This window comes from Stylophora pistillata, chromosome 3 (genome assembly GCF_964205215.1).
Source record: "Stylophora pistillata chromosome 3, jaStyPist1.2, whole genome shotgun sequence".
Taxonomy (NCBI): Eukaryota; Metazoa; Cnidaria; class Anthozoa; order Scleractinia; family Pocilloporidae; genus Stylophora; species Stylophora pistillata.
This window is the reverse complement of record NC_142521.1, coordinates 15,912,367-15,936,173: the sequence shown is the minus strand read 5'-3', so window position 1 is coordinate 15,936,173 and position 23,807 is coordinate 15,912,367. Positions and strand designations below refer to the sequence as shown.

Genomic DNA, 23,807 nt, shown 5'->3' with positions numbered 1-23,807 from the left:
TGAGTATTAGTCCGGGACTATGAGTATTGGTGAAGATAATCAACGATGCTACACACCAGGTGTAAAAAGTTATTTATTATCAATTGCTCTATTATATATTATGTACAAAATCAATAACTGTCCAAATATCGCGTGTTCTAACCCACCTACGCGCGATTCTATTGGCTACTTTACGTCACGTGATGCAAAATCACAGGATAGTTCTCACGCAATAATTCCCGTTTAGCTCGAAATTTGTTCTCCGATTATTTCTGTCGAAAAGAAACAGTACTAGCGGAAAAAAGCCAGCTCGAAAGAGTTTCACTTACTTTACATGGAAGAAGAACGAACTCGTTTTGTAGAGTACAGTGAAAGCGACATCAAAAAAGCTGATCTTAAATGCTGCTCTGCAAAGTACAAAAAAGTCAACAAAATTTGCTGCCAACGCACGGTATGAAAATTAGTAGAAGGGTTAAAAAATAAATAAACCCCTTCTGGCTTGCTGGCATGTCGGCTGATAATGTCCTTGGTTGAGAGGTTGTCCGAAAAAATTCACTTCTGCCCTCGAAGCTTCGCTACTCGGCCAAATATTCATTTTTTGGACAATCTCTCAGCCACGGACACCATCAGTCGACTCACCAGTCTCCTGAAAGGGTTTATTTATTAAATATATATACTCAATTTGCGCGTTATTTCTACTCTACTTTACCACTTAATGCAGTTAGATAACAAAATGTAGAAATCAGATATAAACTTTGGACGTAGAATCAGGAAGGAATTTCGCCGCAGAATATACCATAACGATTTCAAGCTCAATTACAGCAAAAAAAATGCGGTTATTTCCTGGTGAATCACGAACTCGAACACTTCCCTAACTTTTTAACTAGTGCTAAGTGTTCTACAGTAAAATATGCAACAACGACAAAAAAATTATATTGTTTAAATAGCAACGTAGGAAAGATTATGCAAGAATAGGTTAAAGTGGAAACAGAATTTTAAAAAAATGTAGCAAATCATTAACAAATTGAAGCTGTATGTCTTAATCCATTAACCTCCTCCATTTAGCGAATCACATCCAGAGGACGAAGTTATCGAGGGCTCATTACAACCAGAAAACAACAGGAATAGGTAAAAAGTCAGCGTTTATCGCAAAAATACATACCCTCTACATCAATATCTGCAAATTTAACATTCATAACAAAGCAATTGTCGGTTAGCAAAGACTTAATTTTGCGTTGCATTTTACGCGAAAATGGAAATAAATTTTAATCTGCGCCATCAGTTGCCATCTGTCCATTTAAATGGTGCATTTATCCAATTGTTTGCTATCCACTTGGAACCTTCCAGAACATCACATCCTCCGTGCAAAGAACGCATGTCATGTTCTCCAAGCAAACCAGTCACATTACTGATCAAGTGATTGTACCACATTACAGCTTTGCCTCTCGCAGGACGAACAACCACATTGGCGTCGTAACAGTGGATGCTCAAATTTGTCCGGTCTTCCTTTTCAATTTCCTATACACAATTTCAAGTATTAAGTAGAACATAACCCTAGTGGTAAGAAAAATCAAGTTGACACGGTGGGTTCTAAATTAAACGCGCAAAATTTGGGCGCTGCTCGTTCGCTCCTCCTGCCCTCAATATTCACGCAACTTTCGCTCAGTCGCTAATTCCTTTCATGCACGTTAAGTGGCCTTAGGAAAAAAAAAACAGATTTTGCACGGCTTAGCTGGTTACTTTTTCAAGCAGCTCCCATAACAGCTCCCAGTTGGTTCGACAACCAAGTTGATCAGAGTGCTGCACCGGTATCGGTGGACGGTTATTATTCTGGGGGGGGGGGGGGGTGGAGAAGGACTTCATTTTTCAAAAATACCTCAGACATCTGACATCTCTTTATCTGAGGTGATTATTCTTTCAAATATAATTATTTTTGCAATTTAAAGATGGTTTCTTGAAGGGAAATCCTAGTAACTACTAGGATTGGTTAAGTCACCTTGCACTTCAATTACTCAACAGCTAAATTTTTCTGAATGCTTCTCATACCGTTTGGTTGATATGTTCTTCTTCAGCAACTGGGAAGGCTGTTTCTCCACCATCTGTTACATCATTAAGGTAATACAATACTGTCATAAACCTGAGACAGAAGGAAAATAGGTCTGATGAGAAGCACATGTGGCTACTGCCACTCTATGGGGCAACATATGTTCAACTAATATCTCAAAAAAAGGTAATTTTAAAAAGGTCTCTCGCACAAAGTAAAAAGTACTACTACTCATTTGCAATAAAGCAAGAGGTTTTATAGTGTTGAACCATGAGGTGCATAAAAAATCAAGGACATCTGAAAAATTATGTAGGACTGGTTAGATGCGGTTCATAACGTAGACTTACTAACCTACACAAGCTGCAGTGATCGGAGTAATTCCCCAAACAACATCGTGAAGCCTGACCATTCCATTCATTTGTAGAGTCATAATGCGCGTGATAGTGACCATGAACACCATACTGGACAACCTGAGCAAAAAAGGTAAACAACCCTTTGTTAATAAGCAAGGCACAGGCATGATACATACTTTGCTAAATTGTCACTTCACAGATCTTGTGTATAAATAAGTAACCTTTGTCAATGAATAAGTTGATAGCTGATTGATACATCAATTAATGCATCAATATCAATCAGTGGATCAGTTGAAAGTCCATCGGTTGTCAAAAGATGGTCTGCTGATTAGTTGGTGTCTCCCTTAAGAGGTGACATCAGCAGAATATTGAGATGGGGATATTGAGACATTGGTCCACCATTGGTGTAATATTGGCCCATTATTGATCAACTATTAAACAACTAGCCATTGACTTTCCATCAACTACCAATTTAGAACTAAAGTATCAACAAAGAGTACATATTTTACCTGTAAGTCTTCACTGTTTTCAATAAAATATTTCGGTAGTTTTGTCAACAGTTTAACTCTGCAAAAGGGAAAAGGTGAATCAGGGAGCTTCTTACTAAGCGAAGTCTGTAATAACATTAATCTATAGTTACAAACTATATCTGCTTACAAATTGTTTAATAACTTGGTCCATGTAACAAATTGTTTTCACTTTTTTAAACTGTTAAATTTTCATGAAGGTTGACTCCATTGAAAAAATGATTATTCCTAAAAGTCGAGGCAAGAATATTTTTAATAGAGTGAATGGGTAGAACATTTTTCATGCCTTTGTTGTAAGTCTCTTAACACTACATCAGTGCTGCCTGTGACACTCAGCCAAGTCTGCTTACTGAGTCTTGTCCGTTCTCGTGGATGATTGTCTTCCAAGTATCTCATGTACTGGTCAAATGCAACATGATTGCCCTCAAGACATTCTTTTTCACTGATCAAACCTTGAAAGATAAAGCCTGCATATGAGACCGACTTACCTACCCATTCAAATTTCCAGTTACCAAAGCATAAAGCCACTCAAAGCACTGCCATTTCTCCTAGTTGGGGAGTCAAACCATTGCTAATTACCAGTAAACCTCCCCCTTTTCCTGGGTGGTGATTTATGTAAGGGCCATGGATTTTGGATGATAACATGACTCAATGGCTCAACCAAGGCTTAATAAAGAATTCCAAAAACAAAGGATAATACCGGTAATGTTTTCTGAATCATGCCTAACTTTGCACAGCCACATGATGCACCCTGGAAGACCAGCCAAGTCTCATCACAATGGCTCATAATGTCTATGCATCACCATAATGGATAGCATGATTAAGTTATGAGTGAATGTCCAAGCTTGCTCTTTCTATTACGATACTGTGTCCTGTCATGTATTCTTTAAAATGCACTTTCTTGAGGTTTCAAAGCAAAGAACCTTTCAAGGCTTTCTGGAAATTTCATCATCAACAACTTGAGCAAATACCATGGGCCACATGAAAATGTGTTCACATGTTTCATTTGTATGGCAATAAGCAGACCAAAATATAATAAACTGAGCTTACCATCCCTGTCTTTATCAAAGTTTACTTTTTGTAACCTGATATTAAAGAAAAAGTTCCAAAGTTAGGACTTTCATTGAAGGGATATAACCTTAGAAGCCTGTTTAAGGCATTGAATTTGAAGGGAAAAGCACAAAGGCAGTCCAAGCACGAAGATAATTTAAGAGGGAACTGAACACATGAACTTACATCGTTTCCACATCAGCATCACTTATTGACATTGCAAAATCCTGTTTTATGAAGGCAGCAAACTGAAAAGTGACACCATGTTACTTATCAAAAAGAATTAATCTATTTATCCACATTATTTTCAGTTGGTACTATTCCTGATCAGTAATTATTCAATCACGGTCCAGACTTTGGCTGATAAAAATATGACTTCTAACTAGTAATTTTGAAATAGTGTAAATTCTCATCAGACAGGTGATTAAATTTAAAACAATATACAAACAAATAAAGAGATATAGATTCTTTTGACATCACACAGAGTTTCACAAAACAAGTCAACGGAGGAATTTATAGTCATCATTTAGGAGTATTAGCTTTGAGATCTAATGGAAGGCAGCGTGGTCGAGTGGTCAGCGTGTTGGACTTGTGATCCAGGGCTCCCGGGTTCAAGTCATGCCCTGGCCACTACCTGGATTTGTTTCATGGTAGCCCCGAGTTTCAAATCCTTGGCCATGCTTGCAATGTAATATAGCCAACTGGTTTACCTTCGGCCAGTTGGGATTCTTAATAATGTTATTTTCAATTTGAATCATTTGTTTCAGTTGCTTGGTGGAAAACCTGTAAACTAGCTTCTAGCTAAGTGTTTCTCCACATTAAAAACTGTTTATTTTTTTTTATATCATTATCTAAGAAGTGAAATGGTTAATTCTTTTCTCTGATTATGACATACCTCAAGTGTGGAAATCTTGCCATCACTACCTCTGTCATTGGAAAGTAAATTCTTACAATGCTCAACCTTTTCCTCATCACTGTAAGCTAAAAGGCCAGTTTAGTTTAGTTTAATTCATTTGCCATGGGAATGGCAGGAGGAAGGAACACAACTTTTGTCCCAATTGACACCTAACTCCTTTGTACCCACCCATCCCACCCCAGGGGAGGACATCCATCACACAGTAATCTCATGCGTGGGAAATTAATGTCTCCTAACCCCCAACCCAGCAGGAGACGGGACCTCCATTTATTCATCCCTATCCGAGAAGACTAGAATATCCAACCAAAATTCTTCTCAATTATTTTTTAAGACTTTGAGTGTTAGTCCGGCCGGGGCTCGAACCCTCGACCTCCCGCACAACAGTCCAGTGCTCTATCCATTGAGCTAACCGGGAGGCGGTTTAGTAAGAATTAAAGAAGCAAACTTATCAGATAATCTGGTTTTGTGCCTACACTTGAATTGAATGAACTTTATTTATCATCGATAACAGAGAGAGTGGTCACCCAATCTCCCGAGCCAAGGGCTCATGTATAGAACGCTCGACTAAAGGAAATACAAATTAAATAATAGATGAATATCATATATGAGATATTGAAGTTCATTAAACTATATACAATAAAAGTTGATATAAAAGTTCAAAAAAAAAGAAAAAAAGCTACAAGATACAGCTCTGACATTGACATGCTTTATACTCTACATTTTTGATTAATGATTTGAAATGCTGGACTTGCAATGCAGTTAAAATCCTCTCTATGATGACAGGTAACAAATGAGATTTTGTATTGAATTATCCAGTGCAAGTCCTATTTATAGCTATAGAGTTGCTCACAAAGGAATGATAGAACTGATAGCACTTCTGTTCATGCAGGAGCATAAAACTGATTTCAGTGAATTGAAAGGATGTCAAGGTATATTTCTAGGGTAGAGTCGTTTTATGATTTTTCTGTTTACTAAGCAACAAGCTGATCCATTCTCAATAATCTTGAATTTCATAATGCATAACTAGAAGGAGTGGGTTGTTACTCCTGATTATAGATTTGGGTGAAGACAAGTCTTTTCTTGTCAGCTAACGAAGTGGTCAAATAGTCTTACCAATGTCATCGTCAGGATCAGGTAATGTAGTACTTTCATGAAGGCCCTTTTTGCCAGCAAGTTTGATTATGTGTTCACATTCCTCCTTGCTTAAAAAGTCTGGTATTTCTGGAAAGGCAAACAACAATATTAATATCAAAAGGGTACACCTCAAGAGAACTCATCAGGGCACAAGGTTGCGAATTGTAGTACTTTCATAAAAGCCCTGTTTGCAAGCAAGTTTGATTTAATTATGTATTCACATTCCTCTGTGTTTAGAAGTCTGATATTTCTAGAAAGGCAAACAACAATAATGATGTCAAAAGGGTACACCCCATGAGAAATCATCAAGGCAAAAGGTTGAAAATTGGCCTTTAGAATAAAACAAACCTAACTTGCCAGTAGGGAGCCAAAAGGGGATGCAGTTGATTTTTGGGAAAAATGCATAGAGTAATTGAAGCTGTGGTCTAATTAAAAAAACCTTGCTTAGATGTTAAGTAACTTCAACTGTTAATTGCAACATTTTAACTGTTGTAACATTTTTGCCAGTCTTCATCAAAAGACAAGATCAAGCCACTGAATGTTCCGTCAGTGAAAAAGCCTGTCTGATGTTTCATTATGATTGGCTTTGATTCACTCAGCTGCAGCCACTGGTGCATTTTGAACCTCTACGTTTTATTACACACATTTGTTACAAATCGTTGCTTTAATAATTGGTGATAAGATAGCAATCATGTGCTCATCACTTACCTTGAATAGATATATCTTATTAGACATTTTGTTGTGTAGTATCGCTGAGTATTTTTATGAGTCATGTCGTATTTTGACGAGCCCACAGGGCAAGTAAAAATACAAACAACGAGTTGTTGTCTTGTGCGTTATTTGTACTCTACAAAGCACATTTGGATAATAATAGTCTTTATTACACGACTCGGGCAGTCAGAGGGCCAATAACTAACATCAACCAATCAAAATGCTCTATTGCCGGTCCAATATTCTCTAAGTATTGGACCGGGCACTGTCCCGAATGGTCCCGAATGATACCGCACTTGTGTCCCTTTGAACTTCAGTCGTATAATAAATCTCTTATTAACCAAGCTTGCTCGGGACCATACTGGAAGAATATCGGCCCTCAGTCTTTTTTGTACGGACCTCGCTGCGCTCGGTCCGTACTGTCAAGACCTCGGGCCAATATTCTCCCAGTACGGCCCTCATGCTTGGTTAATAAGACATATTTATCAATATGAATCTAGACACCGATATCTGAGAAGTCTGGATTGGATACTGGCAGTTTATATATTAGTCCTTTCCTTTAGATTGAGTAATTTGTTCAGCATGGAAGTCTTAAGAATTTCAAAATTACTTCTGATCAGTACATTACTGCTTCGGTATCTCTATAAGTGTTATTATTATACATTCTTTTACATCATACCTACAGACAATAGATTTTACATAATGTAGAAGTGATGTCATACCTACAGACAATAGTTTTATGCGCTCTTGTCTTTACTAGTGCAGTTCTGGAATATGCATAATAAAACAATTATTGGATTTGGTTTTTGCATGATGGTGATAATTATCAAGGCCTCAGTTTGTGTTATCTGCCTCAGCCTTCAGCTTTGGCAGATAACACTAACTTTGGCCTTGATAATTATCACTATCATGCTCAAACTCACCCAATAATTGCTAATTAGCAATCAAGCAAGCGAGCAAGCAACACGCTTCATTCTAACTTCTTAGAAAGTTTAAGTTTCCCTCCCACCCACAACATTTACCAAAAAGAAGAGGCCTGAGGCTTCTAGTTATCATTTGGTGTATTTTTCCTTCCATCAGTTTTACCTCCTGAACATGTCCTACCTGTTACAGATTCAAGAAGAAAAAGAAGAAGAAGAAATCATGTTTTAAACTGATCATCCCAAAACTATAGTTGCAGAACGAAGTTAGCAAATATGTTGCTGTCTGTAAAATAAATCTTTCAGCTCTGATAATTTACTGTTAAATTAAGCAGTATCTCCCGATTGATATAAGCCTGCTCCCTAGCATACAGCTATATGGCTAAGTTAAGAAGTATCCTTCCACCTTGAAATAGATATTACGTGAACAAATTAAACTTGAAGTATTTTCTTGAATGCATGAGAGGAAGATCTAGGTGATATTTCTCATTCCCGCCTTCAAAATCAAATCCATGTATAAAGCAGATAAATATATTTCTCAGTTATCTACATTTTCTCTCAATCAAAACTCAAATCTTCATTTCACCTTAATACCATCCAGCATAAAAAGTTTTGGATGTGCACCATCTACTTCCGCCATGTTGCAATCTTGATTTTTCGCAGAACAGGTCTCAGAGGTAAGAGATACCACGAAGAAATCATCACGGAAGATAATTTGGGAAAATATGGTTAAAACAAACAGCAGTGATCGCAACATCTCTGCTGGTCAAACAAAGAAAATCAAAATCAATTGGAACCATCATCTCAACAATTTTAAACGCGTGAACCCGTTTCCATCTCTACCGATTTTCTGGGAGACGAGACTGGGAACCAATAGATCGATGGTCCACTTAGTCTTTCCTCTGGTAAGCGCGATAAGCGCCCACCCCCCGGCAATTATTCGACGTAAAGTTAATCTTGTGATCAAGAGACAGTTTATTATCTCTTAATACGACAGTTTTCTTTGAAATCTAAATACAAAGTCAGGCAGACAGATAACCAGAGCCTAGAAATCTCTAATAAAAAGAAAAAAAGAAACCAGAAAAATGGTACTTGTCTTTATTTCAGCAGATACCGTATGCAAAGGCCGGACATACGCGTGATTTTATTTGTAAGTAAAAACAGAAAGCGAAGAGCGGCGTGAAGGAAGAAATGATAACAAAAAGCTGCATGTTTGCCATCACTTTTGGGCCGCAATTAAAGATTTTTCCAGTAGACTGAAATAACCCCCTCAATTTTATCTAACAAAAAAATGAACACCCGAATGCTGAAAACTCTCTAGGCTTGCTCCACATTGAATGAAGACAAACGACTTATGTATACCTCTGACCTGGAGAATTGTTTTAGTTGGTGATCATCTACTTTATTCTCGTGACCTTCGTATGTAATTTGTGGGGGGAGGGGGAGGTGTGATAGACACACTCACCGAATCGAAATCCTACCTGTAACTGCTTGGCCGTGAAAGCTCTGGGTTCGAAACTGGGGGTGATATTGTAAAGGGAACTCAGTTGCTGATCACTGATGGGATCAAAGGTTGAAAAGGAAGCATTAGATTTTGATTAATACTCAAACAATAAAAAAATATTTCGAAGAAATTTTTAATTTCTATTTCTTTTATTTTCATATAATGGTTTACTTTAAACTGGTGATCGTTTGGTAAACTCAACAAAAAACATAATTCGCAAAAAAAAAAAAAAAAAAAAAAAAAAGACATGTTCCTTGCAATTAATTGATTGCTACATCAGCTGCGTGAAGGGTGGATTCATTTAGCACGCTCACTCACAGACCGATAAGTTTACCAAGGGCGCAGTTCGTTGTTATTTTGGATACACAAGGGTTAAAGTGGAATTATCCCGTTTTTTCGATTGAAAGAAGATGACTTCTCCTCGAGTCATCAGCCTATCAGTACTGAATGGTCTTCTTAGTGTGTTCGGGACTGTATTGAACACTACCGTGGTTTTCGTGATCTTTAAGAACAAAGATCTACGAAAGGGACTAAACCTGTTTATTTTAAGCCTATCATTGGCAGATCTTCTCAGCAACGTCGTAGCTCAGCCAATTTACATCTACCTTCTCGCGCACGAAACGGAAACTGATCGTTACAAATTGAAGGCGTTTCACTTTCTCACTTTTGTCAGTCTTCACGCTTCGACCAACAACCTGGTCGCCATAACGCTGTATCGCTTGAGAGCGCTCTCTCGCCTTTTCAGACATATCATTCTCATATCTAGAAAGCAAACTTGGTGCGCTATCGTTACCGTTTGGTCAGCAGCCGTTATTATGGCGATTGTTTTTGATATCGAACCAGGAAGATCCGCAGCACCGTATATCCATCTTGTCGTCATTCTGGCGTGGCTTGGAAGTTATGCAGGGATATACGGGCTTGTGCGCCAACACAAGCATAGAATTTCTTTTAAAGAAGGAATGGCTTCATGTCCTTTTATGATGGCGAATTTGAAATACGAGAGTGAGGCAGCCAAAACCTCGGCTATTCTAGTGGGCACATCTGTTATCTGTTTCTTTCCCGATGTAGTGTATGAACTGCTCGAAAGAGCCGAAGAAACCAGATTGCAATGGTCTTACACTTTGCTTTTCGCCAACGCTTTGATAAATCCGTGTGTTTTTGTTTGTAGAAGTCAGCAGTTTAGGAGAGCGTTTCGCAAAACTTGCAGATGTGTGTGAAAAGGGCCATGGGGATCGATAACTTTTATTGACAAGAAAATCTTTTATTTCCTAGAAGATAAGGTCAGTGCACGCAATGGGACAAAACAAAGTTTAAAAAAATTACTTTGTGCTTCATTAACTAATCGCACATTGGTTGTCGCATATATCTGCAGATCTAACTTGGAGTCTCAGAATACATAGTAAAAACAAGGCAGAATGTAGCTTTATTGGCAAAAAAAAAGGTAATTTTGAGCACAAATTTCTGATTCTTAATAGTTACGATAAAATAAAAGGTCGAAGGAAAACCGATGTAATATCACTGTTTCTTGTGTAGGAATATATTCTAAACTACAAGTTGATAACCATTCAAAAATCGCGAGGAAGCATGGTCAAAATAAAACAGACGCGGATAAAATTGTCAGTCATGTGGTACTTAATTATGAAAGTCTTGGTGAACACCTAGTTAACATGTAAGCCAAGCCGCCTACTTTTAAGCCTATGTAAGAAATTTTACTTTAAACAAAATTCAGTTTACCTACGGTGAAGGATTTGCAACATTACGTGCTAAAATGATCCCTTTGATTGTAAGAGTCTCCGACATTTGAACAGCAAACTGTCATGATTTCAAATACACGCGACAATAACATTAATTTAAATTCTTCTTGTGTAAATATTCAGCTACCTGCTATCGTCACTTTAAATTAAATGCAAAGAGTTCACGCACTGAATGAAACAAGCTGAGAGCACCTTTTGTTAAAATCCCAAAATAGGAAAAATTGTGAGTTGACACGGCACAATGCACACTTAAGGTGCCCCTCTTTCAGTATCTTAGATAAAATAAAAAAAAAAAAAGGACAAAAAAACTGGTCGTCAAATCAAGGTAGATTGAAATGCGTTTACTGATATGTCACCTTAGCTAGTTTTTAGCGCAATCGCTGATTGCCACAGTTGAATAATTTAGAGTCCCTGTTCGTTTCCCATCATGTGATTGGTTTATTTTGGTATATTTGAACCCCGCACTGTAAAAGTCATTAATACTACAGTTTTCAAATGTGAGTCAGTAGCTATGAACACCTCAATGTTTCATTCTAAGCTGATCGAACTCGTAAGGATAGCATAACTATGATATCACGGTGGCTTAGTAATTTCCACATTGAAAAATGTAAAAGTAACTGCCACTAATGCACACTTTTTAAATGTGGCTATGGGTTGTGAAAACGTTTTTGTAAGAATAAAAATAGGAACTTCTGCTTATCTGCAGAGACCACTTAGCCGGGAGACCTGCGCGCTAGTTTTGTTAAGAGCCTTAAACCCGACTAGATGCCGCTGTTTCGAGAAAGGTTGTCAAAAACAAAAAGCGTAAAGTGCGTGCGATAATCTCGAAAGGTATTGTCGGTAGTTTTCAAGTCAATGATTTCTGGGAAGCCTGAGAAAAGTCACTGTAAGGACGAGGCATCGTAGGTTTGATGAATTTATTTAATCTTTTTATTTATCACAATTCATTGATTACCAGATACCCAGATTACCTTTCGAGATTGTCTCGTGCACTCTTGTCCTTTTTTCTCGAAACAGCTGTATACTCCAGGGTATACTTGGTTTCGAAATTTCCCAGTCCAGCTCTAAAAAAATATTACGTAAGTAAGATACAATGTATATATGAAGTTCATATATTTTGAAAAAAATACATGAACTTCATATATACATTGTTTCTGATTTATCATCACGGGTTTATTACGAATCAACTTAACGGCCTGTTCCCAGTTGGCTTGTTAGCTAAATTGGTAGAGCGCTGCACTAGTATCGCAGAGGTCAGTGGTTCGAATCCCATACAGGCCTGATTTTTTTCAGGTCTGATTTTCGCTATTGCATAAATAGCGCTCTCTACTGCGAGGCTCGTGCATCATACGTATTACTTTAGTAATTCAGTCAAAAAAAGACTTAGTCCCTAGGAGTCCCCTCCCTTTTTGGCTGCGCAAAATCTGGAAAGGAGTGTGTCTATGGGCGACGTCACGACACTTAGTAGAACCAGAGTTAAACCGAGAAGATTTAAATTCCAAACAAGAGATGTAGAGAATGAGAAAGACGGTAAGCTTTGAGCTCGGTAAAGAAATATAGTGAGATCTTTTTCGTCTTGTCACGCGCGCGTCGATAGCGTCATGCTATATCACGTCATGACGCTATCGACATTGCTGATTCTAGCCGCAGTAGGCGTGTCACGTATGAACTTCGGAATGGGCCTTGCCCAACATAAAGTCTCTGTGGTTCAGTGGTAGAGCATCAGAGCGCGTAATCCGAAGGTCTGATGATCGATTCCTCATGCGGAAACAGAATTTTTTTCTTTGTCCTACGCTCGTGACAAGACGAAAAACATCTTTCTAAGAGATGTAGAATATGGAAGTGCAACCAGATTCTTGAATGCTTAGCATACCCTAACAAAGTTAAGAGTTGCATATTTGGAACCATACGGCTGTTCAATTACTGTTAGCCAGGCAAATTGAAATTAGTGCAAAGGAGTGTCAATCACTTCCTCTCAACCAATCAGATACAAGACCATTATCATGCGTTCACTGTCCTCAGTGGCTCCCTGAAATGTATAATACCACTTGATTGGCCATTGTGATTACTTTTATTTGCGTTTTAGAACACGTAAACGTAAGCGCCTTAATGGGTCGTTTTATCTAATTTTTTTTTTTGTTTTGATTGTCTTCTGCCGCTTTTTGCGACTTCGTAAGCAAATTTTCAGTGTACGGGAAGAACAAACTTTTTAAAGCTAACAAATCCCCAGATATCCTTAGAACGCTGCGTAAAGAGGGTACAATTGATCAGAAATACATCATCTCTTTAATATAATAGTTCTATCTAATATCAATTACGCATAATCTGTTTACGCCGCGTCCGAGTCCGATCTTACACCTGTACAATGTTTCTTAGACCGCTGTTTTAAAGGAAATACACGTCTAAGCCTGTAAGTATTAATGATCTCGTAGAGAGGCAAGACCGTAAAATTTTTTAAAAACTTTCTAATGCTAAAGGACATCCACTTTTACCCGTTATGCGTCGTGTTAAACCGTCCAGTCACAATCTTAGGAAAGGAACTTGTTCTAAGCCTAAGATTAACACTATACATTTTAAAAATTCCTTTATTTACCTTTTAGTTTTAAAATATCAATTACTTATGTAATATACTAGATTTTTAATTCTTACTTTTTGCCTTTTCAAAATTTCTTATAGGTATTTGTAACAAAAGTTATGTATTTTTATCTTTTAGGGAATAAAGACTTTATTATTATTAATTTGAACGTTCGGGCAGCCAATCAGAACACAGGATTCGCTTCATCTAGCCCGTGTGTGCTGCTAGCTAAGTAGTAATGATAATTCATTACACCACTCGCAGCGCCCGTGAGCAAGATGAAGCGAATCCTATGTTCTGATTGGCTACCCGAGCGGGCGAGACGAGCCCATCTTGCCCGCGCAGGATTGCCCGCATTGATCCCGTGCAAGAAAAAATAGAATTAGAACTACGTTCGTAATTCTTGGACAATTTCGACGATGGAAACGCAAAAAGCGGCAGAAGATAGTCAAAACAAAGAAAATAGAAATGATTCTCGTGAGTTTGTTGTGCTACAAATACAGTTGGTTTATTCCCGGCTCTCAAAGTAAACAAATCATTCTAATTCTCATTAAAGCGAAATCTTTTGTAATATAATATAAATCCTTTATAAACCAAGCTTGTTCGGTCAAGATGGCTAGATATTAGCCTCGTTCTTTTTTCGCATTTTTATGGACCTCGACTTCGTCTCGGTCCATAAAAATGCAAAAAACCAAGTCGGCCAATCATTATCCAGCCATCTTGACCTCACTTTTGATTAATAACGCATATACATCACATGTAATCTTAATGAACAGTCAAATATGTGAGAGCGGTGTAGACTAATTATGATTAAGTTGCTAAGTCTTTGAATCTTCATGGGGTATTCGATAGAAGAGAGCGAAATCTTACACTGTAATTTATGATAAGTTTCTTTTTGGAACAATCAGTTTCAGTTAAGCTTTAATTGTTATACAGTAGACACTGTATAACTTTAGCAACAGCTCTAGTGAGTGCCAATGTCTCGTTTCTTGTCTTCGGCAAAACAAACCGGTTTCAGCAGACTCAATTTTATTAAGTAGGTCTCCAAACCTTTTGATTGAGTAGTTTAATTTTCAAATAATTCAGGCGACTAGAAAAGCGGCGAAAGAACGCAGATGTTTATCTCCGTGAAGGCTGATACCTTTTTGATTAAACGTTCTAACAAAAACAAAAAGAAATTGTGCTATTTAAAAATGTCCAGAACAGATATATTACAAAGTATCACATGAATGGAGTGACTTAACACAAAACTGCCACGCTGTCTTAAATTCAGCGGCTGCACCATACAGTAGATTGTTTAACGAGCCTTGTTGAATAGTTATCTATAATTAATATACAATTCCCCTCTCTTTTTTCTTTAGAAATCGAAGGTCGATTTTCTGGGACTAAAAGCAATACTGCGTCGAAAATGAGGTATTCTGGCACGGGTTGAAATATCTCAACACCTAGGGTTTTCTTTTTCTTTCTTCTTCTTCGTTGATTATCCCCAAACACTTGTGGAGGTCAGTCTTTGCTCTGCGACCCGTTTAATTTTAGGGAAACGAAGATAAAAGGAGCAACTGACTCCATAAACCAGCCAAATGGATGTCTTTCATGATGTACATGCGACTAAAAGTTTGCCTGCATAAGCGACTCGACTCGAGCTGCAGACAGATGATGGTTATTTCTTAAAGCTCATAACTTTTATATTCTTTACGTAGAGAGAAGCGACCGCTTCTAAAAGCGATTTTTGTCGTTGCCATATGCTTTCAGATTCTTTTGAAACAGAAACCATTACAAGTCATTGGTTTGTTGAGGGAAAAATGACTTAAAAACGTTTTTTAGAATCTATTGTTTTCATACCAGTGTTTACATAGAATATTTTAGGTGACTTGATGTGCTCTTCGCATTTTGTACAAATTAGTAACGGGTGTGAAATTCTACTTTATATTTAAGAAATCATCCTTTTCGAGAACAGTTCGCTCAAGTGAAATGAAGTTTAGTTCCTCTTTCCAAAAATTTCTAAACCAGCTAAATCGTTCGATTAATCTCTAATTCCAACTGTTTGAGTAACAAAGAAGTAAAGATCGGTTTTCGATTTTCTTTTTTTTAAACCAAATATTTCACACAAGGATGACTTAGTAGATACTTCACCGCAACCGAAAAAAACTACCTTGAAGGCTTTTCCTTCGTTACTTAATGCCTTTTTTTTCCTAGGAAACTTATCATGGATAAGTTCGACAGTCACGAGCAAACCGTTACTAAACTCACAGCATCGACTTGTTTTCAAGGACTATTTGATGAAAGCTTTACAAACGGCACACTCCAGTCTATCATTCCATAAAACCTCGCCACTGCCGAACGTCCCGCAACATCTTGGTAAGTACAGCCTGAAACTGTTGGCTACGCCAGATGATTAAGCATGGGTTTAAGGATGAGCTCATAAACAAAATGGTAAATCCCCAAGACTTTCTGCTCTCGTCTGCACGTCCCATAAAATCCAACACAATATCCGGGAAGAAACAGATCAACGAGGAAGCCACCAAAATGGCCGAGGTTTTGACGGATTCGCTCTCATATTCGAGACTAGCAGTTTGTAACTGTGTAGTGGGGGAGCCTTCCAATGAAACAATTCTTGCTCTGTGCCTTTTCACCAAACAGAAAAGGCCGACGTAGCCAGCAATCCACGCTAATGTCATTGCCAAATGAAAATACGCCGCGACAAGTTTGCCACTGTCCGTGGCGAGAAAACACACCCACCATTACCGACATTACCCAAACCAGGGTGACTGCGATCGCAACTTGCTGCTTCGACAGAAAAAGATACGAAAAAGGGCGGGAAAGTGCTCTCATTCGGTGGATTGTCATGGCCAGTAGATTCATGGTGGAAGCGTGCAGAGTGATAGAAGCGACCATCGTAAAAGCTTTTATAAACGTCGTGCTTGTCTCACTAAAGTTTAGAACAGCGTGCACGTATATCGGTTGCGAAATCGCACAGTTCATGAAATCTGCTACACAAAGGTTTAAGATCAGAAGATTTAGCCCTTTTTGCAGGTTTCGATCGCTAACGATGACAAAAGCAACCACTAAATTCATGATACTTCCAAACGCACTGAATAAGGAATTGACAACCGCAAGTACAATAAGTTTTGCTTCTACCATCTTTCATAACAAAACTTAAAAAGTCCCCTTTGCCTTAAAATCATGTGGTTAAAATTAATATCGATAATATGAGATGTTGTCGTCTTGAAGCCGCTGGAAAGGGTTACAAGTCATTATCACAGTCATAACTGACAATACGGAAAATTCCTAACTGCAGTTTTTATAAATATTTCATTAGTCATAAGGTGAAAAATATCTAAATTCAGTTTTTATTATTCACAGGAACATCAGCATGCTTACCTTCTCTGTAGTTAGAAAATCTGGCATTGAATGAGGTAAGAAAAAAAAATTTATGATACCGATCTTCAAATTAGAGTTTGGCACTTGCTAAATTCTTTTAATCTCAGGGGAAAAGACGTAAATTATAATTATTTTTTACTTTTCCTCTGGGTTGGCGTACTCAGATGCAAAATGTTTGTCATATATGCCGTCTCCAGGTGACACACTGTCACCAGCAAAACAAATAACCTTTACTGCATGTCGTTTCCACTGGTTGGGTAAATTCAAATAAGCTCGAAAAAATTAGCAGCTGCATGCGAGTACAGGAAAAATGTATTTGCTATCGGCTTATCTACTTCAACCCACGATAATACATTCAATCCCTTCTTGTCAAGATATGTAAGCAGTCCTTTAGTAAACCGCGCATTAAAACTGTCGTAATTTTTTTTCTCGGTAAGATAACAGAAAATTGATTGACAGATTAACATCTTTGGTGCCTTTTTGTGAATGTTCGAATTTAGTGTACTGCAAAAAGGCAGCGGGTAACACAATTTGCTTTTATTGAAGGAAATTACCCACTTGACGAATTACAAGTAGTTCGTTTTCGACTCTTAAGTGTTGCGAAGGCAATTTAATTAATTAGGATATATCAACAAAGTTGAAATGGTAAATTGGCCACCGTAACGATTACAAAAGCTGACGTTTCGAGCGTTAGCCCTTCGTCGGAGCGAATAGAGGAATTGTGGGTTGTGTGTGCTTTTAAAGGCAGAATAACGTAGCTCCATTTTCTGCCTTTAAAAGCACACACAACCCACAATTCCTCTATTCGCTCCGACGAGGGGCTAACGCTCGAAACGTCAGCTTTTGTAATCGTTACGGTGGCCAATTTACCATTTCAACTTTGTTGATATATCCGAATTATTTCGTTACCCCCACCGACGCAGCCCCAAACAGTTTCTTTAGAAACTAACAGCCTTAATTTAATTAACTGCCGTCATAAAAATGTTCATTACGCTTTTTGCAGAATTGTCTGTTTGTTTTTGGCAAAATTCTAATTAAAAAGTTGAGGTACAAGGCGATCTTTGTGCCTTAATTCCTTTTAATTCTTTTCTTTAATCATTTTCTTTGTACCCTTGTCTATTAACATTTCCATTGACCTGAATCGCTGCGTTACCTAACAACTCCATTAGATGAAATGAAGGACTTCACCTTCTTTCAGCGAGTCAGTTCCCAGTCCCTGTTGCTCGAAGACGGAGGAAGATTGGATGGCGATAAGATTGAAATTCGAGAAAGACCCGTTAACGAAACAAAAACTAAAATAATGAAATCGGCATAATTCAAACAGTGTAGTAAAACGGATGAATTACATGAAGCCAAAGACATTCTATAGAAAAACCGTGCAACCTTAATTTGAATACAGGTATTATTAAAAACTGGATCATCGGATAATGCAATTCAAGACGTTTTATTCGCTTAGCTATTATAGTATATGAGCCAATATACCATAATCTAATATCTGTACATTGTAACATCCGGTTTCTTCTTACAAAATAAAGTAGAGAAGATTTGCCTAATATTTTGGAGGCGTTTTTTTTTTTTTTAATAAAACAATTATTCCACTCGCGCTTGATATGAGATGATTATAGCCAACTTGGCGCTACGCACCTCGTTGGCTATCAATCATCTCAAATCCAACGCGGGCTCATAGAATAATTGTTAAATAAACTACTGTTCGATCGAGTGTTGTTGAACAAAAACCAACATTATCACAAACAACAATCAGAAAGAAGAAAATACCTTTGAGAGCCAATGATTGAAAACTGCTTTCAAGTCAGGACTTAATTGTTTGACATTGGTTTGGTTACTATTGTGTCTCGGGATTTACTGAACAATCCCAGAACGAAACCATGCAAACACAACCCAAGCCTACATTGCACACCCCTAATCTGCCTGGATGGCCCCAGCTATTCCGGTAGAAGTAAGGATAAACGTACTTTCACGCCTGAAAATTTTTCAGAAGAGAGGATTTTTGTCAAAGACAAGCTTCTATTATTGATGATTTAGTAGGAATACGCATTCGTTCCATTCTTTCCAATAATTTATTAGAGGACAGACAGGTATTGACTTCTCAGCTTAATTTTTCTTTCATCATTTTTCTTTTTCATAACCAATTATCCCAAACTGCACGACCAATATAACAAATCTGAACAAAATTGGAAAGGGAATAAGTGTCTAAGTATATTCTTCAGTTGTCGCAAATTTGCATAGGAAGCTTGATGAATATCCCTGACAAAGTAAGTTGCACAACGAAAGCTGAAGAGAGTGCAATTGTTGTCCATAACTAATCAAACGGAAGTACTTAATGAGCTGATGATTTTATTGAGTAAACCAGAAAGCTATGGATGCTTTATTCTCAGATGCGGTTTATAACAATTCTACAATAACTATCCCTAGAGTACAAAAGAATTCATTCAAAATTTTTTAGACACAGTCGGGCAACTTCAATTTAATCATTGTCCATGTCAATTTATTGTTTGTACAACACAATTAATAAAATTACAATTATAGTTATGAAATTCATTCAATTTTAAGTTCCGAATACATTTAAAAATAGTATTAGCCTGCAGAAAAGGTTATTGTCAATCCTTTCTTTCTTTGTGTGTTTTTCTGGCAAACAAAGGCAAGCAAGAGGCAAACATGAAGTACAAGTTTTGCATGAAGGGAGTAGTGTGAAAAATAATAATATTTATCACCCTCCTCCCCCTTGTGCATCACTTGTACTTGCCTCCATTTGCCTTATAAAAAAGTACATTTGTTCTGCAACCTAAGGAAATAATCAATTAAAAGTTTTCCACCCATTCATCTGAATTGAGTGCAGATATTAAAAAAGAATCAGCAATTACTAGTTTGAATGAGGGGCAGTCACTTCATCTTTGTTTCATATACATGCCCTACAGAATCACTGACATGAAAAATCATCTGCATGTTTAGATAAATTTGTTTTTCATGTCAGCTTGACAGTAGAGCTAAACTTATTAAAGATTTCTTCAAAAATAATTCAGGATACTTTGAGCCTGTCAAATTTTGAGGGGTCCAGCCCCAGTGGAAGTGCTTTAGTGCCCAGACTATGGAAAGAAAAAAATCATTAATGTTACATAACCTATTAGCTAACAAAAGTCCTTTATTCACACTTTTTAAAAATGTGTGTGTGATATCAAAATTACTATTAATAACATAACAGAACTCGTGTGTAAACCAAAATACTCCAGGAAGGAAACATCACAAGAAGATTCCTTGCTAAAACAGACAACAGTTTTACCCTTTATATCTGCTTTCAAATTCTTACTTACACCTTAACATATGACATATTTGATATGAAACCTATTTTGTTTGCTATGGGCCTACCACTCTCCTCTCTCCGCTCACCCCTCTCCCCCCCTCCACTGAAAAACTAGTTTAAAGAAGCATGAAGCACTCACTTGACTTCTTTTAAAGTTGCATGAGAATGGACAGCCTCCATCAGAGAGTTAAACACCGTCTCAGTCAATGCTTTAAGTGAACTCCTTTCTTCACCTGAAAAAAGACATGTAACACATTACTATATGCTTCAATTTTTTTTTAAATTTTCAATTATCATGGACTTTTCTTAACCAAAATGGGTAAAATGCTGACACAACTTCCCAAAATCATTCCTTTCAACCACACCCTATTCCAGCCACAGCTGCAAAACTAGTGGCAAACTTAATCTGGCAAAGCTGTTCATATCAATTTTGGCTCTAATATTCTTGCTTCAAAAAGCCCTGAGTGATTTGAATGTTCCTGAGATTGGCAGCATGATTTTGAGAGTGAAAACAGAGTATAAACAGCTTGAAAGCACTAAAACACTTATATGTAAATAGAAATACCGACACTGAACCTTTTGGTATTTCTTCTGTCCCAGATACCACTGGACAACCAAGCCGCAGGTCTTTCAGTTTTGGCAAGAGTGACAGTGCTGGAGCTACCAATCCAAAGCCTGTTTCAGAGATCTTGTTGCCTTGGAGATCCAGGTGTTCTAAATTTGGAAGATCTTTGAAGGCTGAGATAAGAAACCCCAAGCCATGATCTGTTATGCAATTGCTTGCAAGTGAGAACCTTACCAGATGAGGTACACAGGAGAGTGATTTTGTAAAGGCAATCAAACTTCCATCAGTGATCATGTTTGACTGTAGGCTTACCTCTTGGACTGATACCATTTCAGGAAGGAACCTGGCAAGTACTTGAAGAGCTTGCTTTCCAACTTGACTGTGCTCTATCAGTAGGGACTGCACTGTTTGGATGTTCAACAGAAAGTAAACCAGAGCCCTAACTTTGTATGGGGTGGCATTTAAATGATGTAGTGCTGCCACACCTGGGGGCATTTGTGACCCAAGTTTATAGGCCAAGTGTCCCTGGTTTGATTCATACAAGGAGGAAATACAAACTTCAAAGAATGACTGCATTAGGCTTTCATCTTCTTCAACTTCAGCAGCACCTTCCAGCAAAAGAAGCTCCAGAACAGGCGGAAAAGCATCTCCTAACAGCCCAGGTGTGAAAAGAAAGAGAACAGTATCTAACCCTGAGGACAGGCAGTTCATGATGTAAACACTGACAAAATCAAAGACAGATCTGTCAATGAAAGCCTGCTTGATCTTGTTGCTCAACCACAGCGCTGCTAGGAATTCTTGATAAGATCTGTGTGAAAACCGGCACTTCTCAACAGGTTTAAGCCTTGAAGCTCCCAACTCCTTTGAGAGGAAGCCAATGTCTAAAACACCTTTGTAAGTACACTTTTTCTCAAGCTCCTGAACATCAAAAAGTAACTGATCATTCAGCAATCCGTTGAGTGAAATCTCTCCCAGTGATAACAGACTCTGGAAGAGGTCCTCTGGAATATCTTCCAGGGTGGAGAGGTTTCCAGGATCAATGCTGTTCTCACCAGTTTGTCTTGCATAATATCTCTTTACAAGCAAAAGAGTGAGTTCAGTGAAAAGAGATGTCATTGATGAAAGCAGAGCTGCTTGAGGCATCTCTTCCCACATCGCACAGATGAGCATTGCTGTGAGAGGAATTCTGGCGATGTTCTCAGCAACAGGATGCATTTCAAGTTGCGCCATTAAACTCTCAGCCATCCGTACATCATCTTGAAAGTACTTGAGAACAAATTCATGAATGTTCTCGCTTGTGAAACCAGTTATCTCAATCCGAGAATCCATAAACCAGTGCACACGAGAACCTTTACCAGGCCTTGATGTCACAACAACAGTGGCATTTCTAAATATCTTGCCCATAATGAGATCTTCGATATCCTTTAGTTGGGAAGGATTGACTTCATCATAACCATCTAAAATGAAAAGAACATTTTCTTGGTTGGCAGAGATATACTGGAAGAGATAATCAGCGGAATATGGAAAATCTCTTGGAAAGAGCAATTCAAAAATGTCACTCTTCAGATTCCCTTTCATCTGCTTCAGTTCCATGAAAAGGATAAGCTGGAATTGCTGTAAATTAGGATTTCCAGAAGCCCAGTCATACACTATCAGCGACAAAAATGTACTCTTTCCTACACCAGCTTGTCCTTCAATAAGAATGCGTTTCTGCTTGGTGAAAGGGGAGTGCCTTCTGAAGACCTCAACATAGGAGTTCAAGGGCTCTTTCTTTATGGTTCTCCCTTGATGAGTCTCTGTGATCATCTGCAGATTGGTATAGATGTGTTTGATGTGAATATGAAATGACTTATTCCATGCAAGAGGCTGTAGCCATCCAATTACATTCTTGTATAGGTCACATAAAGACTCTTGAAATGTACTCAGTGGAGATGAAACATTACTTCCACTAGCTTGACCTGTAACCAACATTATTGTATCAATAATGTCAATATCATAACAAAAACAGCTGCCTCTGAATCAATTAAATCTCAGATCTGCCTATGCTAATAAATGCAAAAGTTAAGGGGAATTTAGGTCAAATTCTTGGACCACAGCCAGAGATGTAATGTCATGAACCATGTCACCCAAAGTATGAAGAAGGAAAGATTCTCTATATTCTAAAGAGGCCCACAAAATGCAACAGACTAATTGAAACATTTCCATGGATATTACGGTATTCTGGAATGGTATCATTATTTCATCTCTAATGCCATTATTCCATGCCCCCCTTCTTTTGCCCCTTCTCAATGTTCCTTTTTGTTTCGTACGACGTTACGACATTGAACTAGGGAAGGAGCGCAAATCGCAAACTGCAGTTGGTATCAATACTTTCTTAGAGGAGAATACGTAAGGTAAATAATTTTGTTGTGAATCGAAGCTACACTAATGTATCGATCCTAAAAATTCCTACCCAATAAGTCATCTCTCAGTTCCAAGCGATTGATTCCACCTAATATGGCGGCCAGAAATTCCTTGTTATCCGCATTCAGCAAGTTTCTGTTTTCAAGTTCATCAAACAACTCTAGTGGCCTTTTGAGTCTCTCCAAAACTCCAACAGGAATGTGCTGCTTGCACATAAACTTCAATTCGACGAACTCTCGATCAGTAATTCCGTTTGAGAGGGACAACAGTTTAACACGAAATGGATCCATGACTTTTATTGGCCACTGTTGTTTACTTTTCCTTGTTATCGTCCGTAAATTAAAAGCGTTATGAAAGTAGCATTCTCCTCAATCCCTGTTGTTGTTACAGCACAGGAAATTAAGAATTGCTCCTAGCCACCACGTAACTGAATCACTTTCCTTCTTGTCCGGGAGTGTGTTTGTGGAATAATGGAATACACATTCGTTCGTGAAATGACGTACTTGTGAGAGACTGGGCCTGGGATAATGATAAGTGTCCGAAGTGGAGAGGGATGATAATAATCGAACACGACATAGAAAAAAAAACCCTTCTCCAATTTAAAACCAGAAATTGTAAAACATCATCATATTGATATAATCTTACTTTATTCAAGATAATTAGATACTATCT

General features: G+C 37.9%; 3 protein-coding genes across 4 annotated transcripts; 1 reads left to right on the top strand and 2 right to left on the bottom strand.

Moving 5' to 3' along the window:
• Window positions 1-55: 55 nt before the first annotated feature.
• On the bottom strand, window positions 56-8,497 carry LOC111336279 (transmembrane prolyl 4-hydroxylase). The gene is made up of 11 exons (XM_022942331.2): window positions 8,221-8,497; window positions 7,737-7,818; window positions 5,983-6,090; window positions 4,849-4,934; window positions 4,140-4,201; window positions 3,954-3,988; window positions 3,190-3,355; window positions 2,886-2,943; window positions 2,375-2,493; window positions 2,026-2,116; window positions 56-1,497 (listed from the first exon to the last, which is right to left on the bottom strand). The coding sequence occupies exons 1-11, from the start codon at window positions 8,389-8,391 to the stop codon at window positions 1,258-1,260; spliced, it is 1,218 nt and encodes a 405-aa protein (XP_022798066.2). The 5' UTR covers window positions 8,392-8,497; the 3' UTR covers window positions 56-1,257.
• Window positions 8,498-9,208: 711 nt separating this feature from the next.
• LOC111336278 (melanocortin receptor 4-like) lies at window positions 9,209-11,615 on the top strand. The gene has a single exon (XM_022942330.2). The coding sequence runs from the start codon at window positions 9,549-9,551 to the stop codon at window positions 10,353-10,355; it is 807 nt and encodes a 268-aa protein (XP_022798065.2). The 5' UTR covers window positions 9,209-9,548; the 3' UTR covers window positions 10,356-11,615.
• Window positions 11,616-19,183: 7,568 nt separating this feature from the next.
• Window positions 19,184-23,649, bottom strand: LOC111336281 (NACHT, LRR and PYD domains-containing protein 12). 2 transcript variants are annotated; one of them, XM_022942334.2, is made up of 4 exons: window positions 23,185-23,649; window positions 20,744-22,690; window positions 20,307-20,400; window positions 19,184-19,952 (listed from the first exon to the last, which is right to left on the bottom strand). In XM_022942334.2, the coding sequence occupies exons 1-4, from the start codon at window positions 23,423-23,425 to the stop codon at window positions 19,886-19,888; spliced, it is 2,349 nt and encodes a 782-aa protein (XP_022798069.2). In that variant the 5' UTR covers window positions 23,426-23,649; the 3' UTR covers window positions 19,184-19,885. The 2 variants fall into 2 exon arrangements, with proteins under 2 accessions (XP_022798069.2, XP_022798070.2); XM_022942335.2 differs by having other exon boundaries at window positions 20,744-22,538; window positions 23,185-23,334.
• Window positions 23,650-23,807: the final 158 nt, after the last annotated feature.